Here is a 19,146-nt window from a genome sequence, read left to right as displayed (position 1 = left end):
TCAGGAGCCCTCTTGCCTAATTCCTTTGTGTTATTTATTTCATAAAATGTATACAGCGCTTGCTTCTAGGAAACACTCAGAAGCTTTTTCCTCCAGCTGTACTCCACAGCTGAGTCCTGACCAGAGCCGGATTTAGGTTTGATGAGGCCCTAAGCTACTGAAGGTAATGGGGCCCTTTATATGTCCAGCTGTCCTTTGTCAACAACAAATTGCTGCTGTTTTTTTGTCTTGAATATATACTATATGGTAATTTATGGACCTAATAGGTATCTAAAGGGACGTGGGTGGCACTGTGGTCTAAACCGCTATGGTCTTGGGCTTGCCGTCAGTAGGTCGGCGGTTCGAATCCCTGCGACAGAGTGAGCTCCCGTTGCTCGGTCCCAGCTCCTGCCATCCTAGCAATTCGAAAGCACGTCAAAGTGCAAGTAGATAAATAGGTACCACTCCGGCGGGGAAGGTAATCGGCATTTCCGTGCGCTGCTCTGGTTCGCCAGAAGCGGCTTAGTCATGCTAGCCACATGACCCGGAAGCTGTACGCCGGCTCCCTTGGCCAGTAAAGTGAGATGAGCGCCGCAACCCCAGAGTCGTCTGCAACTGGACCTAATGGTCAGGGGTCCCTTTACCTTTACCTTTAATAGGTATCTAAAGCCATTTGCACATAACAAATAGGAGCCTACACAACACAAAACACTGTGGCTGTATGTAGGTTTTATTTTCTTTGTTTTTTATCTTATATTTTGGAAATGTACATCCAGTTGTTTTTTTATTTAATTTTCTTTTGGGCGGGGCCCAAGAGAGCGGGGCCCTAAGTTATAGCTTCTTTAGCTTATACGTAAATCCGGCACTGGTCCTGACAAGCTCTGGAGGTGAGCTCAATCCTATCCCATCTGTTGTGAAATTCACTTTAACCAATGTCTTCCCTTAGAGAGGCTCCCTTCCATCATCATTACCGACAATTAGCCACAAGAAGGCAAAAACTGCTTTCTCATGGGAACTAGTCAGTCCTTTGGACCTCTCCTCTCCCACACCTGTGACCACTGGCGGTCCAAATTGATGCTGAATGCATGCACCTTCCCACAGCAAACTCATTCCCTGAGTGCAACGGCAGTGTGGCACAGTGGTTGCAGTGCTGAATTTTTAGAACCTAGAAAACGAGGCTTCCAATCCTTACTTGGCCATGGGGCCATAGCTGTCAAGTTTCGGATTTGAAAAGAAGGGATCAGCAGCCTCACCTATCCCGGGGACAGTCACATGGCAGTGGTGGGCGGAGCCAGAAGCAAAAGTGGGCGGCACTGGTGTGAACGCGCGCAGTAGGCTTACTGTATTTTGGAAACACTGCCCGTGGGCTACGACACCTGTAAGCGCGGGAAATGGCTCCCGCTTGCTTTGAGGCTGCAAGGAGGCGAGGTCTTCCCCGTCCCTGGCCAGCAGGAAGGGGAGGGAGAGGAGCTGCTTCCTTTGAAAAAACGGGAAATTAAAGGGATATAAAAAATAAGGGATAGCAGCGGGAAACTGCTTGAAATAAGGGAGATTCCCAGGGAAAACGGGATACTTGACAGCACTGCATGGGGCTCGCTGGGTGATCTGGGCCTAGCCCCAGTCTCACCCTAACCTACATTTACAGGGTTGTCGTAAGGCTACAGAGGGGAATCGCTGCCTCCAGCTTCCATGGGAGAGGAGGTGGGAGATAAAGGCAGTACTGTCGTGAATTTTTAAAAACGACAGATTCCTATCCATGCACCAGATATTGGCATGTTTAATACCAAGTGTTGAGCATCAGGCAGAGGGCCTTCTCGGTGGTGGTGGAACGCCCTCCCATCAGATGTCAAGGAAATAAACAACTATCAGGCTTTTAGAAATAGTGTTAGGTAGGTAGCCGTGTTGGTCTGCCGTAGTCGAAACGAAATTAAAATAAAAAATTCCTTCCAGCAGCACCTTAGAGACCAACTAAGTTTGTTCTTGGTATGAGCTTTCGTGTGCATACACACTTCTTCAGATGCACATGAAAGCTCATACCAAGAACAAACTTAGTTGGTCTCTAAGGTGCTGCTGGAAGGAATTTTTTCATTTTATTTTGTTTTGACTTTTAGAAGACCTCTGAAGGCAGCCCTGTTTAGGGGAGTTTTTAATGTTTGATGTTGGGAGCCGACCACAGTGGCTGGGGAAACCCAGCCAGATGGGCGGGGTATAAATAAATTATTATTATTATTATTATTATTACTACTACTACTACTACTACTACTACTACTACTACTACTACAAAGGGGAGGAGAGAAGTCCAGGAGATCCTTTAGAATCTTGTTTCTATGTGACTGTAAAATTTTAATCTGAAAAAGCAAATATATAAATTTATTTTAAACAAACCCAAACACCCTGCCCTTTCCCTGAGCTCCTTTTCTTGCGTTGGATGGTGTCCTTGAGCGGAGATAGTGGCTTTTGCTTCGCAGGATGCAGAGATGTGTGTGGGTTGGGGAATCTCCCAACCGTGCATGTTGCTGGAACGTTGCCTGTCGCTCGGTCACATTTGCAGTTCGTTGTGCTGTACTTTTTGATCTGGGACACCCGGCCTCTGGAAGGTCACCCACCCACACCAGCGAAAAATGTTGCCCGCTCAGCCCTGTTTTATCAGCAATTCTCCCAACGATTCAACAATGCCGGCTCTGTGTATAAAAGGCATTGACCGTTCCTCCTGTCCACAAAATATCACAAGCCGTTTGGCAGCAAGAAGAAGAGGAAGAGGAAGAAGAAGAAGAAGAAGAAGAAGAAGAAGAAGAGCAGGAGGAGGAGTTTGGATTTGATATCCCGCTTTATCACTACCTGAATGAGTCTCAAAGCGGCTCACATTCTCCTTTCCCTTCCTTCCCCACAACAAACATTCTGTGGCAGGCACCCCCAAACTTGGCCCTCCAGCTTTTTTGGGACTACAACTCCCATCATCCCTAGCTAGCAGGACCAGTGGCCAGGGATGATGGGAGTTGTAGTCCCAAAACAGCTGGAGGGCTGAGTTTGGGGGTGCCTTCTCTGTGGGGTGAGTGGGGCTGAGAGACTTCAGAGAAGTGTGACTAGCCCAAGGTGCATGTGGAGGAGCGGAGACGCGAACCCAGTTCACCGGATTACAAGTCCACCGCTCTTAACCACACTGGCTCTAGATTTCAATGTGTGTTGGGGGGGGGATGACAATAAATTTTCTGCACCGGGTACCACCTGACCTTGCTAGGCCACTGGGCAGAAGTGGGACTGCCTTGCACCCCCTATAACCTACCCAGGAGCCCTCAGGTGTCCTTAGGGATGCTGCTAGCCTGAGCCAGCTCTCAGTCCAGTCACCTTCTAAACATGGAGGAGACATGGTGTGTCATTTTGTCTTTTGCCACAGGCAGCAAACTGTCTCGGGTCAGCTCTGCAAGGCCCCCCCCCCCCAATTGCAAATAAGCTTGTGGGCTGTGCATTTGCTGGGTTTGGCTTCCGACCATCGGGGTCACCTGCAGTCGTTTTGGTGCCGGGTGATTGACAGGTGGGCAGCCCCCGCCGGCCAGATCCTGTCTCCTACTCCTACAGAACGGTGTGCCAGCTTCTCTCACCCCCCCCCCACCCCTTTTCTGGCAAGGTTCCTGCATCTGATCTGACAAGGAGAAAGTTAATGGACTGGAAAAGCTTTTAGTGCAAGTCATCCAGCGCATTCTAGGAAGAACCAATCTTTCGGGAAGTTCCTGCTAAATGAGGAATGCTTTTCATTTCCCCCGTAATGAGAGATCGTTGTCTTGCTCTCCCTTGCCTGCCTCCCCTCAAATTCCTACCCTTTCACCTGGATAATTAAAATTGCTGTTAACAGTGTATTTGTTTGTGTGTGTTCCTAAGAGTTATTCTGTGGGTGTATAATTCTCATTACAAGGCTGAAGTTTCATGAGGGCTTCTTTTCCCCCCAATCTGGTGTGGAAATCTGGAGAACTGAATTTTAAGAGTGGGAAAATGAGAAATGGAGATACAAGCTGAATTCAACGTATATGTCCATCTTCATCTTTGGCCCTGTAGCTGGTAGGCCTACATCCTGAGAGCAAGTGTGGTGTAGTGGTTAAGAGCGTTGGACTCGTAATCTGGTGAACCAGGTTCGCGTCTCCGCTCCTCCGCATGCAGCTGCTGGGTGACCTTGGGCTAGTCACACTTCTCTGAAGTCTCTCGGCCCCACTCACCTCACAGAGTGTTTGTTGCGGGGGAGGAAGGGAAAAGGAAAATGTGAGCTGCTTTGAGACTCCTTTGGGTAGTGATAAAGCGGGATATCAAATCCAAACTCCTCCTCCTCCTCCTCCTCCTCCTCTTCTATCTAGCCTAAATCCAATTACCGGTATCCAGCTGATTATCTCAGCAGGGCATTCCTTTAAAAAGGTCTATGACGAAGGTGCTGAACAGAATAGAATGACCCTTCTGTATTATGGTCATTATAGGGTCAGGTGATTTTTTTTGGGGGGGGGAATAATGGGGTGACGTATGGCAAGATTTGGGGAGCATTCGAAAACCAAGGTACGGCTGTACACAGTTACTCAGCCCTATTGAACTCAACGTGGCTTACTTCTGAGTAGACATAGAGGAGAGAAATGTGAAGATTTCTATCATCAGGTGTCCCATAGAGCGTCTTTACGTGTTAGTAAGGGATTTTTGATATATAATTTTTTCTGGGAATAGCAGATTTCCTACCTCCACTACCCAGATTACAATTGCTTTTAAAATAATAATAATAATAATAATAATAATAATAATAATAATAATAATACTTTTAGACCACAGACTTTTAGGAGACATCTGAAAGCAGCCCTGTTTAGGGAAGCTTTTAATGTTTAATAGATTACTGTATTTTAACATTCTGTTGGAAGCCGCCCAGAGTGGCTGGGAAAACCCAGCCAGATGGGCGGGGTATAAATAATAAATTATTATTTTTTCTCCGTTTTAAAAAATAATAATAAATATATTAAAATAAATAAATAAATTAAATGAATAATTTTGAGAATCTGGGCATTGATGGAAGACAGAAATATCTTTTAATTATTTTTGCATTCATCCCTGGCTGGAAAATGTCAAATCGTGGGGAAGCTGCTGGATTAAAGGAAGCTGATGTAGATCTCAAAGAGAAAGTTCTGCGAAATAGAAAAAAAAACCCAAAAATTTTATTTGGGGTGGGGGAATGCTACAGAAATGGGGACATGGCAGAAGAGCTTTGATTTCCTCTTGAGTAGAGGGTGGGGGTGGGGAAATGGCTTCTTCTTCATCCAATCTGTATTTACAGCAGGAGTTCCATCTGCCAGCAGATTTTCCGTCGTCGCTGGTTCAGTAGGGCAGGTGCTGGTGTGTTGTAGAAGCCATCTCTAGACAAAGAAGAAATTTAAGTTAGTTCTGGGACTGGGAGACCGGGAAGGAGGTTCTGCAGCAGTCTGCAAGCACAGATATCCCTTTAATTTTCCCACTCAGTCACAGCTTCCTCCCTTCCCTTGTCTGTTCATGTCCAACCTGCTTCAGGCTGCAGAATGCCGGTAATTAAAATGTTACATTATCAGAAGCGTTTGCTGGTCGACTCTGATGGTGTTACGGCCCCCTGTTTCCTGCAACCTATAGCCGCTGTAGTTTTATTGGCCCCTTTTTCCTAACCATCACCTGGAACTAAAACTCCTTTAGCCATATTTTCCTTTGGGAGAGGTAAGTCTTCTTCCAGTCCTCATTCTTGCCTGCGGCTCTTTCCCTCTTCAGCGTCATTACGATTGCAAAACCAAGGTGTTTTCTACCGCCTTAAAGACTAAGGGAGGGACGCGGGTGGCGCTGTGGATTAAACCACAGAGCCTAGGGCTTGCCGATTAGAAGGTTGGCGGTTCAAATCCTCGCAACGGGGTGAGCTCTTGTTGCTCGGTCCCTGTTCCTGCCAACCTAGCAGTTCAGAAGCATGTCAAAGTGCAAGTAGATAAATAGGAACCGCTCTGGTGGGAAGGTAATCGGCGTTTCTGTGCGCTGCTCTGGTTCGCCAGAAGCGGCTTAGTCATGCTGGCTACATGACCCGGAAGCTGTACACCAGCTCCCTCGGCCAGTAAAGCGAGATGAGCGCCGCAACCCCAGAGTCGGACACGACTGGACCTAATGGTCAGGGGTACCTTTACCCTTAGCCAAAGACATACAGTGGTACCCCGCAAGACGAATGCCTCGCACAACGAAAAACTCGCAAGACGAAAGGGTTTTGCGATTTTTTAGTTGACCCGCAAGACAAATTTCTCAATTGCCGTGCTTCGCAGGACAAGGCATTCGTCTTGCGCAGTACCACTGTAAGAAGAACCCTCCCCGCTTGCCCTCCCCCCTCTCCCGATCACGCTCCGACACCCCCGGCTTCCTCCCGCTTGCCCTCCCCGCTCGCCGCTCACTCACCACTCTCCCTGCAGGCGGCAGCCGGCTGGGCCCAGCCAGGCCCAATTCCTGACTCGGCTTCGGCCCCGCTCTCCACACCTGGCTTCCTCCTGCCACCGCCACCACCGCTCACTACAGTAAGCAACCGCTCTCCCCGCTTGCTCTCCCGACACCCGGTCTTGCGATTTTTTAGTTGGCCCGCAAGATGAATTTCTCAATGGCCGTGCTTCGCAAGACGAGGCATTCGTCTTGCGCGGCACCACTGTAAGAAGAACCCTCCCCACTCGCCCTCCCAGCTCGCCGCTCGCCCTTCCCCGCTCGCCGCTCACTAACCGCTCTCCCCGCTCACACTCCCCACGCCTGGCTTCCTCCCAACTTGCTCTCCCCCTTTCCCCGATTGCGCTCCGACACCCGGCTTCCTCCCCTTGCCCTCCCCCCTCTCCCGATCGCGCTCCGACACCCGGCTTCCCCCCTTGCCCTCCCCCCTCTCCCGATCGCGCTCCGACACCCCCGCCTTCCTCCCCTTGCCCTCCCCCCTCTCCCGATCGCGCTCCGACACCCCCGCCTTCCTCCCCTTGCCCTCCCCCCTCTCCCGATCGCGCTCCGACACCCCCAGCTTTCCTCCCCTGCCCTCCCCCCTCTCCCGATCGCGCTCCGACACCCCCGGCTTCCTCCCGCTTGCCCTCCCCACTCTCCCCGCTCGCTCTCCCGCCACCCGGCTTCCTCCCGCCACCGCCGCTCACTCACCGCTCTCCCCGCTGGCTCGGTGCAGGTGGCAAGAGGCTCCGGCTGGGCCCAGCCAGGCCCAATCCCCCCCTGCTGCTGCCGGCAACAGGCCCTGACTGGTTCCCCCCCCCATAGGAACGCATCAATTAAATTTCAATGCATTCCTATGGGAAACCTTGCTTCGCAAGACGAAATTTCCGCAAGACGAAAAGACTCGCGGAACGAATTAATTTCGTCTTGCGAGGCACCACTGTATTTACCTTTGCACCAGGCCATGCTTCCAGTCTGTTGCCATTTTCAGGTAACATACAGTCCCATACTGGCAAATTAAGGTTGCACAATTATGGACGACTGAGAGGTCTTGTGCAATAAACCCGCTTCTCCACAAGATCAAATTTTTAGTGACAAGGAAAGTGATTGGGGGCGGAGGAATGCAATGGAAAGTGTGGGGTAATGCTTGCTTCGACGCATCACCTAAGCTCCCGACAAACAATTCAGAGCGAATGCTCAAAAACAAAGAGCCAACATTGTCAGATTTCCTTGCGAACAAATCGGGACGAAGGTTCTGTAAACAAGGATGTCTGGAAGCGCCGTTATAAATGTATTATGGCTTAAGTCAGGTGTGGCTAACCTGGTGCTTCTAATCAGAGTTTCCCAGACTTGGGGTCTCCAGGTGTTTTTGGACTACAATTCCCACCATCCTTGACCACTGGTCTTGCCAGCTAGGGATGATGGGAGTTGTAGTCCAAAAACAGCCGGAGACCCAAGTTTGGGAAACACAGTTTCAGATACGGTGGTACCTTGGTTCTCAAACTTAATCCGTTCCAAAACCAAAGCATTCCAAAACCAAGGCGCGTTTTCCCATAGAAAGCAATGCAAAATAGATTACTCCGTTCCAGGCTTCTAAAAACAACCCCTAAAACAGCAATTTAACATGGATTTTACTATCTAACGAGACCATTGATCCACAAAATGAAAGCAATAAACAATGTACTGCAGTCACACAATCAATCAATCAATCAATCAGTAGCTGAACTGGGTTCCACACAGTCACAAAAACCAAAAGAAAAGAGCCGCAAAAACAAGAACGCAAAATAAATAGCAAAAACAGACAGACCTCAGCGTAACACTCAAAATAGAAGTGTGGCACTCAAAATTGAAGTGTGGCACTCAAATCATCAGCGTAACACTCAAAACGGAGCACGTTTGGCTTCCGAAAAATGTTCGCAAACCGGAACACTTACTTCCGGATTTGCAGTGTTTGGGTTCCAAGGCGTTTGAGACCCAAGGTACCACTGTGCTGGTAACATCATTGGTAATCTGTATGTCTCTTTGCAGTAAGATTGAACTAATCACGTTTTTCCTTGTGTAATTAGGTCCTTCTACCTAAAACAATAAAGAAGACTTTAAAACAATAAAGACGAGGACCATAAAGAAGACTGATCGCCGAAGAATTGATGCTTTTGAATTATGGTGCTGGAGGATAAGGTCAAACTTATCCATCCTTAAAGAAATCAGCCCCGAGTGCTCACTGGAAGGGCAGATCCTGAAGCTGAGGCTCCAGTACTTTGGCCACCTCATGAGAAGAGAAGACTCCCTGGAAAAGACCCTGATGTTGGGAAAGATGGAGGGCACAAGGAGAAGGGGACAACAGAGGATGAGATGGTTGGACAGTGTTCTCGAAGCGACTGGCATGAGTTTGGCCAAACTGCAGGAGGCAGTGGAGGATAGGGGTGCCTGGCGTGCTCTGGTCCATGGGGTCACGAAGAGTCGGACACGACTGAACGACTGAACAACAACAACAACAACCTAAAACAATGCAATGCTATTAATATTCCCCATTGCATATTTACCTTTGGACCAGGCCATACAAGACCCCATTCAAATCTGTATAAACCTCCTGGGCATCAGAGTCTCATGGCAATCCTTTTCTGGGTTGGCGGAAGTCACTGGCACATTAGTCCTTTTTTAAAGTCTCCTTTTCTCAGCTTGAATATTATGTGCCACTGAGCCACACAAGCCCATTCCGAAGCAATGCAAACAATTGCCATATTGCGCCTTGCCGCCGCGACAACAGTGTTTCCTAAAAGCTCCCCGGCCAAAGCTGTCTCTCTCTCTCTCTCTCTCTCTCTCTCTCGTGTTTGACTCTCCCGTGTTCTCCTCTCGGGGAGTCCTTGGCGCGATCCACCTTCTCCTTCCCGGAGACGGCTTCTGGTTTCAGAAAGGGGATTCCCAGGTCACCTGGGCCAGAACCATCAGTCGTTTCAGCTGCTCAAAGGACACAAACATCACCACGTTCCAGGATCCCAGTCGCAGGAAGGAGGGTATGAAACTGAAGAGGACAGAGGAACCCAGTTAGGCATGTGATGATGCCCTCCTCCCTTGAAAGACATAGGAAGAAGCTCCCATGGGCATTGTGTAGGCCAGGGGTCGGGAACCTTAGGCCTAGGGGTCAAATCCAGCCCTGCAAGCTTCTGGTTATGTGGGGCTACCTTTGAAGGTGACCCGGAAACTGCAACTAATCCAGAATACGGCTGCTAGACTGATGACTGGGAGCGGCCGCCGAGACCACATAACACCTCTCCTGAAAGACCTACATTGGCTCCCAGTACGTTTCCGAGCACAATTCAAAGTGTTGGTGCTGACCTTGAAAGCCCTAAACGGCCTCGGGCCAGTATACCTGAAGGAGCGTCTCCACCCCCATCATTCAGCCCGAACACTGAGGTCCAGCTCCGAGGGCCTTCTGGCGGTTCCCTCCCTGTGACAAGTGAGGTTACAGGGAACCAGACAAAGGGCCTTCTCGGTGGTGGCGCCCGCCCTGTGGAACGCCCTCCCATCAGATGCCAGACAGGGAAACAATTACATGACCTCCAGTTGATGTCTGACGGCAGCCCTGCATAGGGAGGTTTTTCGTGTGTGGTGTCGTATTGTGTTTTTAGTATTTTATGTTGGGAGCCACCCAGAGCGGCTGAGACAACCCTGTCAGATGGGCAGAATAATAATAATAATAATAATAATAATAATAATAATAATAATAATAATAGTCTTTTTAGTTAAATGCTGCATTTTGAAACTTTGCTTTGTGATTTTATTCTGTTTTAATAATTTTTGTAAAAAATTGCACTCTGCTTTGAGGCCAATTTAAAAGGTCATAGAATCACAGAATCCTAGAGTTGGAAGAGACCCCAAGGGCCATCCAGTCCAACCCCCTGCCAAGCAGGAAACTCCACAAAAGCATTCCTGGCAGATGGCTGTCAAGCCTCCGCTCAAAGACCTCCAAAGAAGGAGACTCCACCACACTCCTTGGCAGCAAATTCCACTGTCAAACAGCTCTTACTGTCAGGAAGTGGCATAACAATGTGTTTAAGATAAGGAAACTGATACCAAAAAAGCATAGATGATGGTAATAATAATAATAATAATAATAATAATAATAATAATAATAATAATAATATTGTATTATTTATACCCAGTTCATCTGGCTGGGTTTCCGCAGCCAATCTGGGCGACTCCCAACAGGATAGTGAAAACATTAAAAAAAACTTCCCTAAACAGGGCTGCCTTCAGATGTCTTCTAAAAGTCAGATAGTTCTTTATTTCCTTGACATCTGGTGGGAGGGCGTTCCACAGGGCAGGTGCCACTACTGAGAAGGCCCTCCGCCTGGTTGTGAACTGTTCTGGGATCTTTGGGTGTAGGGCGGTATATAAATTTAATTAACAATTAAAAAGAACAGAAGGCGGGGGGGGGGGTTAGGATGTTATCGCTCACCCTTTGTAAAAAGCCGTGGGTCCCTCTTTCACCACCATGGTGAGCATACAGTTCAGAGCGTTCTTGTACTGCCCTGGGATGGAGTTCATGTATCTCGTTTTGACCACGTCCACGGGAGATGCCACGACGGTGGCGCAGAATCCGGCTCCGAAGGCGGCGACAAAATGGCACGGGAAATTGTCTGTTGGCGGCAGGGAACGGACAAGAGATGGTTCAGGTTTGGGACAGCCAAAAAACTGGGAGCCTCTTTCCCTTAGAAAGCCGCTGCAGAAGCTACGTTTCGGGGGTTGGCCGCCAAGGCCAAAGGCTGGTTGAAAGATCTAGGCTTGTGAGGTAGTTTGGTGCAGCAGTTATAGTGTCTGATGAAGGACGCTGGGAGACTTGGGTTCAAATCCCACCCTGCAGCCATGACATAACCCCGAGCTTCTCTCTCTCTCTCTCTCTCTCTCTCTCTCTCTCTCTCTCTCTCTCTCAGTCTAATTTGCCCCACATCATAAAAGAGGCGCACCATACATGGTCAGAGGTGAGAAACAGGCTGGAGACTCCATAATCTTTAAGACCGCATCAGGTTACCAGAGCAGACCTAGATTTGAGGCCTAGATTTCCAGCATCTGGGGAGAGGAGGCCTCCCTACCTGTCATCAGGCGATATCTCAGCAGCGTTTCCTTGATGAGGTCGTAGGTTACCATCTCTCCACAGTTCACAATAGAGTTTCGGATGATGTTTGGCAGAGTGCCTGTAGTGGGTGGAAGCAACGGGTTAGGGGGATAGAGACTGGACTTTGTGATCTCCTGGCTGGATTCCAGGAGCTGGTCAGGAGGTCTTGGTGACTAGGAGTACCTGTTTCCAGCTCTGGCTGCTTCACCAGATTGGGTCTCTCTTGGACCAAGAAGACTTGGCCATTGCTCACCCTACTTTGGTACCCTCCAGACTGGACTACTGCAGTGCGTTCTACATGGGGCTGCCCTTGAAGACAGTTCGGAAATTCAACAGGTCCAAAATGCCGTGGCCAGGTTATTGGCTGGGGTTCCATTTAAGAGATGATGAGGATGATGAGGATTAATTGAGATTACAGTGGTACCCCACAAGACGAATGCCTCGCACAATGAAAAACTCGCAAGACGAAAGGGGTTTGCGATTTTTTAGTTGACTCGCAAGACGAATTTCTCTATGGCCGTGCTTCGCAAGACGAGGCATTCGTCTTGCGCGGTACCACTGTACTGTAAGAAGAACCCTCCCCACTCGCCCTCCCCGCTCGCCCCTTGCTGCTCGCTGCTCGCCCTCCCCGCTCGCCGCTTGTTCTCCCTGCTGGCTCTGTGTAGGCGGCAGGAGGCTCCGGCTGGGCCCAGCCAGGCCCAATCCCCCCCTGCTGCTGCCGGCAACCTGCCCTGACTGGTTTCCCCCCCCATAGGAATGCATTAATTAAATTTCAATGCATTCCTATGGGAAACCGTGCTTCACAAGACAAAATTTCCGCAAAACGAAAAGACTTGCGGAATGAATTAATTTTGTCTTGTGAGGCACCACTGTATATGATTTTGAATTATGGTGCTGGAGGAGACTCTTGAGAGTCCCATGGACTGCAAGAAGATCAAACCTATCCATTCTGAAGGAAATCAGCCCTGAGTGCTCACTAGAAGGACAGATCCTGAAGCTGAGGCTCCAGTACTTTGGCCACCTCAGGAGAAGAGAAGACCCTGATGTTGGGAAAGATGGAGGGCACAAGGAGAAGGGGAAAGACAGAGGACGAGATGGTTGGACAGTGTTCTTGAAGCTACCAACGTGAGTCTGAACACTTCTTCAGATACACTGAAACAGAAGTCACCAGACCCTTATATATAGTGATATATATAATAGAATATATATAGAAGTCACCAGATCCCTCCCTACTCTCTAAATATATATAAGGGTCTGGTGACTTCCGTTTCAGTGTATCTGAAGAAGTGTGCATGCACACGAAAGCTCATACCAAGAACAAACTTAGTTGGTCTCTAAGGTGCTACTGGAAGGAATTTTTTTTTTTAATTGTAAATAAAGACCATAAAAAATGTCAGATGGCTCTGGTGGTGATTGTGTGAAGAGAGGAAGCCCGTCAGCCCTGACAGGGAGGCAGGTAGGAAATAAAATAAACAAATAAATAGGACAACCATAATAAAAACCATGCAGAAAGGGAATGAATGGCACCTTTCCAGAGTCCTCGGACCCCTTCCTCCCTGGCGATGGTCTTGTAGGCATCCACAGTCCCATTGTACTTCTTCGGTCCACCAACCAACCTGATGTGCGCTTGGAAGCGGACCTTAACCACATCTGTGGGCTGGGCGCAGGTGACAGCCATGGCTCCGGTGGTGCACCCGGCGAGTAACCGGGTGGGGATGCTGGCACCTGAGAGAAGAAGAAGAAGAATGCCATATGAGGAATGGCTTAGGGAGCTGGGTATGTTTAGCCTGGAGAAGAGAAGGTTAAGGGGGGATATGATAGCCATGTTCAAATATATAAAAGGATGTCATAGAAGAGGAGGGTGAAAGGTTGTTTTCTGCTGCTCCAGAGAAGCGGACACGGGGCAATGGATTCAAACTACAAGAAAGAAGATTCCACCTCAACATTAGGAAGAACTTCCTGACAGTAAGAGCTGTTCGGCAGTGGAATTTGTTGCCAAGGAGTGTGGTGGAGTCTCCTTCTTTGGAGGTCTTTAAGCGGAGTCTTGACAGCCATCTGTCAGGAATGCTTTGATGGTGTTTCCTGCTTGGCAGGGGGTTGGACTGGATGGCCCTTGGGGTCTCTTCCAACTCTAGGATTCTATGATTCTATGATTCTAAGAAGAAGAGTTTGGATTTGATATCCCGCTTTATCACTACCCGAAGGAGTCTCAAAGCGGCTGACATTCTCCTTTCCCTTCCTCCCCCACAACAAACACTCTGTGAGGTGAGTGGGGCTGAGAGACTTCAGAGAAGTGTGACTAGCCCAAGGTCACCCAGCAGCTGCATGTGGAGGAGTGGAGACGCGAACCTGGTTCCCCAGATTACGAGTGTACCGCTCTTAACCACTACACCACACTGGCTCTCCCAGAGAGAGAGAGAGAGAGAGCGAGAGAGAGCGAGAGAGAAAGAGGCAGAAGATAAAAGTCCCTACCAGAGAAGAAGGAAGGGCAAATCAACTTCATGGGCTATGCCGAAATGGCAAAACTGACTGGGAAGCTCAGGAACCAGGAAGACCAAAACTTTAATAAGGAATTTTTTTGGGGGGGATATATAATTTACCTTAAAGACCATTGAAAGCAGCTGAAAACATTAGCAGGACTATAATAACACTTGTAACGTAACGAGAAATATGATATAAGGGAGTTAATTTTTTATGGGGGGGGTTATTGAAAAAAGATGCAGTAGAAAAGGTTTAACCACGGAACCCATGGGGGGAGAGAAGGGGGAAAGTCCAGAGATTTGGAGGAATCTTTAAACTGCGGTTATGTTGTGGTGCGATTATAATTTTAAATAAGTACAACCAAATAAAAGCAATTTTTAAAAAGAGAGCGAGAGAGCGAGGCAGACAGACAGGCAGGCAGAGGGTGTTTTTGTCATAATAATGGATTTATACCCTTGTTCCATCTCTTCCCCCAGTAATACAATTTGGGCTGCGTTCACAAGGCAGTTTATTTCATTTCCCCGATGATGTTTCCCTAGCTGTTAACTGCCACGTTTATCCTGTTTATTTGTTACCCTTGTTTATTCTACCTCCCATCCCACCTTTTTTCTTTTTTTTACTACAACGGGATCAAGGCAGCTCCCTCTGCTTATCTCCACAACAACAACCCTAGGAGGTAGGTCAGGCTGAGGGGCCGGAAATGGCACCCAAGGTCACTCAGTGAGCTTCATGGCCGAATGGGGATTCGAACCCAGGCCCTGGTCCGACAGTTTAAAAACAGCACATCACACTGGCTCTGCCGGGCTTTGTCAGCTGTGCATACTCTAAATAATACAGATAAACATAATAATGTAGCTTTTTAAAACAAATTAGGAAATAAAACATACAACACGCATATTGAACAATGGATCTACATACCATATTTTGTGTTTATCTGTATTATTTAGAGTATGCACGGCTGACGAAACCCGGCAGGGCGAAACAAGGTATTATTCCTGGGAAACCTCGTCTTAAGTTCTTTTGTCTGATACCTGCATACAGCAACTATACTTTGCAAAGGCCGTATGTGGAACATTACAAAGAACAAGTTCATTTCCTGCAAGTACGGCTTCTTAAAAGTTGTCGCGTCCGACACTTGTGTTCGTAAAGACAGACGTGGAACACACAAAAAAAAGCTTCTATTTGGGCATTACGTATATAAGAACTGATCTGTTTGTATTTCCTGTTCAGAATGTTGGTCTTTAGTTGCTTCTGCTTAATTTGATAATGTGAAAAGAGGTACCGTATATACCTGAGTATAAGCTGACCCGAATATAAGCCGAGGCACCTAATTTTCCTACAAAAACCTGGGAAAGCTTATTGACTCAAGTATAAGCCGATTCACCTTTGCTGCTGTGGAGGAGGAGGAGGTGGAACGAGCAGCCCGAAAGCAGCCCTTTGGGCTGCTCCTTCCTCTTCTTCCTTTACCAAGTTTGCATTTATGCGAGCAGTTCAGGAATGGAACAAGCTGCCTGGGGAAAGTAAAGAACCGCTGTTCTTGTACACTTCTTAAGGAATGGTTGACTGGGGAGAGCGGGCAGCGGCGGCACGAGCGGAGAGAAAGGGCTTCTTTCTCGCCGCCCCCACCGCCCGCCTCACTCGAGTATAAGCCGAGGGCAGCTTTTTCAGCACAAAAAATGTGCTGAAAAACTAGGCTTATACTCAAGTATATAAGTATGTTTATATGATGCGTCAAGAATTAATATAGTTAAACACAGCCATTTACGTTGTGGGTATATTTGTTAGTTGAATTTACGTACCGGTAACTATAGGTTTGATAGTCTAGTGTAGAAGAGTAGAAGAAGAGTTTGGATTTGATATCCCGCTTTATCACTACCCGAAGGAGTCTCAAAGCGGCTCACATTCTCCTTTCCCTTCCTCCCCCACAACAAACACTCTGTGAGGTGAGTGGGGCTGAGAGACTTCAGAGAAGTGTGACTAGCCCAAGGTCACCCAGCAGCTGCATGTGGAAGAGCGGAGACGCGAACCCGGTTCACCAGATTACAAGTCTATCTCTCTTAACCACTACACCACACTGGCTCTGGATGACAGGCCGGTGTTCTGCCAATGGGAGCTCATGATAGTTTGGAAGCCTGCCATGTTTCCAAAGGAGACACCCGCCGGAGCTCGGGGCTCCGGAGGCAGCGGAGAACTTACTATCTGACCCCTTGGGGGTGTAGAACTGCTTCACCGAGTCGTACAAGCCGATCCGGATGGATGCAAAGCTCATCTGGCGTTGGAGGCCGGCCACCAAGCCGTTGTAGAGACTCTTGGGCCCCTCCGTCTTCACCATGGTAGTGATGGTGCCAAACGCCCCTTTGTACTTGACGTTCTTCGCTGCCCTGGAAGCTTTGCATTCCCCTTGGATCTAAAAGGAGAAGTTGGCGAGAAATCGACCACTCATCACCCGGCACAGCTCCGTTTCGTTGCAGATTGAGTCTTCATTGAGCAAGTAAAATCCTCAGTGATACACTGGGCAGTAGATGTCGGTCATAATATAGACATTGGAAGCACGGGGACGATTGTGGAATATGGGTATAAAATTTACAGCATGCTATGGCAGAAAGTGAGGAGGAATTAAAGAACCCTTTAATGAAGGTGAAAGAGGAGAGTGCAAAATATGGTCTGGAGCTCAACATCAAAAAAACTAAGATCATGGCTACTGGTCCCATCACCTCCTGGCAAACAGAAGGGGACCAGTGGCCATGATCTTAGGGCTTGCCGATCAGAAGGTGGGCGGTTCGAATCCCCGTGACAGGGTGAGCTCCCGTTGCTCGGTCCCAGCTCCTGCCCACCTAACAGTTCGAAAGCATGTCTTAGTGCAAGTAGATAAATAGGTACTGCTCCGGCGGGAAGGTAAACGGCGTTTCCGTGCACTGCTCTGGTTCACCAGAGGCTGCTTAGTCATGCTGGCCACACGACCTGGAAGCTGTACGCCGGCTCCCTCGACCAGTAAAGTGAGATGAGCGCCGCAACCCCAGAGTCGTCCACGACTGGACTTAACGGTCAGGGGTCCCTTTACCCTTTACCTCCCTGGTCCCAGTTTGACACTCTAACCCAGCGGTTCTCACCTGGAGCCTGACTTTGGCCGTGTCCAAGGGGAAGGTGAAGAGGTCAGCAACGCAGGCGGCTGTCCCGGCGCTGAGAAACTTGACGGTTGCTGAGGGGGGGATGTCCGTGGGCTTCAGGCCGACCATTGTGCCGCTGTTGACAGAGGCGTTTCAGCCCCGGAAAATGTCTCTGAACACTGTGAAGGAGGTTTTGCCGTCCTTGGTAAAATAGATGAGCCTGGGGAGGGGAAATAAATCTTCATAAATCCTGTCCTTTCTCAAGGTCCAGTCCAATTCAAAGTGTTGGTGCTGACCTGGAAAGCCCTAAACCAGGCATAGGCAAACTCGGCCCTCCAGATGTTTTTGGGACTACAACTCCCATCATCCCTAGCTAACAGGGTCAGTGGTCAGGGATGATGGGAGTTGTAGTCCCAAAACATCTGGAGAGCCGAGTTTTCCTATGCCTGCCCTAAACATCCTCGGCCCTGTAGACCTGAAGGAGCATCTCCACCCCCATCGTTCTGCCCGGACACTGAGGTCCAGCTCTGAGGGCCTTCTGGTGGTTCCCCTCCTGCGAGAAGCAAAGTTACAGGGAACCAGGCAGAGGGCCTTCTCGGTGGTGGCGCCCGCCCTGTGGAGCACCCTCCCATCAAGGAAATAAACAACTATCTGGCTTTTAGAAGACACCTGAAGGCAGCCCTGCATAGGGAAGTTTTTAATGTTTGATGTTTTATCGTGTTTTTAATATTCTGTTGGGAGCCGCCCACAGTGGCTGGGGAAACCCAGCCAGATGGGCGGGGTATAAAAAAAATAGAAGTATTCTTATTATCATTGCCTTACGACAATGTGTTATTTTATTGTTGGGAAGAGGAAGAAAGGAAGAAGGGGAACAAGGAGGATGGGAAGAATGGTTATGACAAAATGTGCTTCTCACACGCCAAATCATTTAATCTCTGGGCAGGGTGGAACCTGCAAGGTGAAGGGAAACAACTGAAACTAGCCTGAGCTTGAGGGCCAGTAACTTAAGCCAGGAACTATTTGCATGAAGATTCCCGGAACGTACCTGAGAATTAAGACCGCTTGCCAGGACTGGGAAATGAAATGTTTTGCCAGTTCGAAGTGCTAAGAGAATTTCGGAGAGAAACAAATTGGATGTTGCAGACCGCAGCAAGAGTTGGGGGTCGTTTTAGGGGGAATTAACAATGTATGTTGCGTGAATCATAGAATCCTAGAGTTGGAAGAGACCCCAAGGGTCATCCAGTCCAACCCCCTGCCAAGCAGGAAACACCATCAAAGCATTCCTGACAGATGGCTGTCATGCCTCCGCTTCAAGACCTCCAAAGAAGGAGACTCCACCACACTCCTTGGCAGCAAATTCCACTGTCGAACAGCTCTTACTGACAGGAAGTTCTTCCTAATGTTTAGGTGGAATCTTCTTTCTTGTAGTTTGAATCTATTGCCCCGTGTCCGCTTCTCTGGAGCAGCAGAAAACAACCTTTCTCCCTCCTCTATGACATCCTTTGATATATTTGAACATGGCTATCATATCCCCCCTTAACCTTCTCTTCTCCAGGCTAAACATACCCAGCTCCCTAAGCCGTTCCTCCTAAGGCATCGTTTCCAGGCCTTTGACCATTTTGGTTGCCCTCCTCTGGACATGTTCCAGCTTGTCGGTATCCTTCTTGAACTGTGGTGCCCAGAACTGGACACAGTATTATTCCAGGTGAGGTCTGACCAGAGCGGAATACAGTGGTACTATTACTTCCCTTCATCTAGATGCTATACTCCTATTGATGCAGCCCAGAATTGCATTGGCTTTTTTAGCTGCTGCATCACACTGTTGACTCATGTCAATACGGCCCTTCTCATTCTCTAGCGCAACTTTTGCCACCCTGGTGCCTTCCAGCACAGCTGCCTGCGGCTGATTTTGTTTTCCAAAACACCTGTAGGACGCCAGGTTGGCAAAGACATCTGCTCAAGTGCTAGAAGTAATAATAATAATAATAATAATAATAATAATAATAATATACTTATGCCCCGCCCATCTGG

At 48.6% G+C, this 19,146-nt stretch overlaps 2 protein-coding genes across 2 annotated transcripts in view; both read right to left on the bottom strand.

The window, feature by feature from the left end:
- The window catches only part of LOC117045139, a 415,311-nt gene that overhangs the window by 216,299 nt on the left and 179,866 nt on the right, over positions 1-19,146 (bottom strand). The gene's annotated exons all lie outside the window — the stretch shown is intronic.
- On the bottom strand, positions 9,221-17,315 carry LOC117045150 (mitochondrial uncoupling protein 3-like). Its single transcript, XM_033145943.1, has 6 exons — positions 17,119-17,315; positions 16,205-16,415; positions 13,055-13,252; positions 11,505-11,606; positions 10,871-11,051; positions 9,221-9,433 (listed from the first exon to the last, which is right to left on the bottom strand). The coding sequence occupies exons 1-6, from the start codon at positions 17,242-17,244 to the stop codon at positions 9,319-9,321; spliced, it is 933 nt and encodes a 310-aa protein (XP_033001834.1). The 5' UTR covers positions 17,245-17,315; the 3' UTR covers positions 9,221-9,318.

This window comes from Lacerta agilis, chromosome 4, assembly GCF_009819535.1.
Source record: "Lacerta agilis isolate rLacAgi1 chromosome 4, rLacAgi1.pri, whole genome shotgun sequence".
Classification (NCBI taxonomy): domain Eukaryota; kingdom Metazoa; phylum Chordata; class Lepidosauria; order Squamata; family Lacertidae; genus Lacerta; species Lacerta agilis.
The sequence above is the reverse complement of the archived record's forward strand: the minus strand, read 5'-3'. Positions and strand labels throughout refer to the sequence as shown.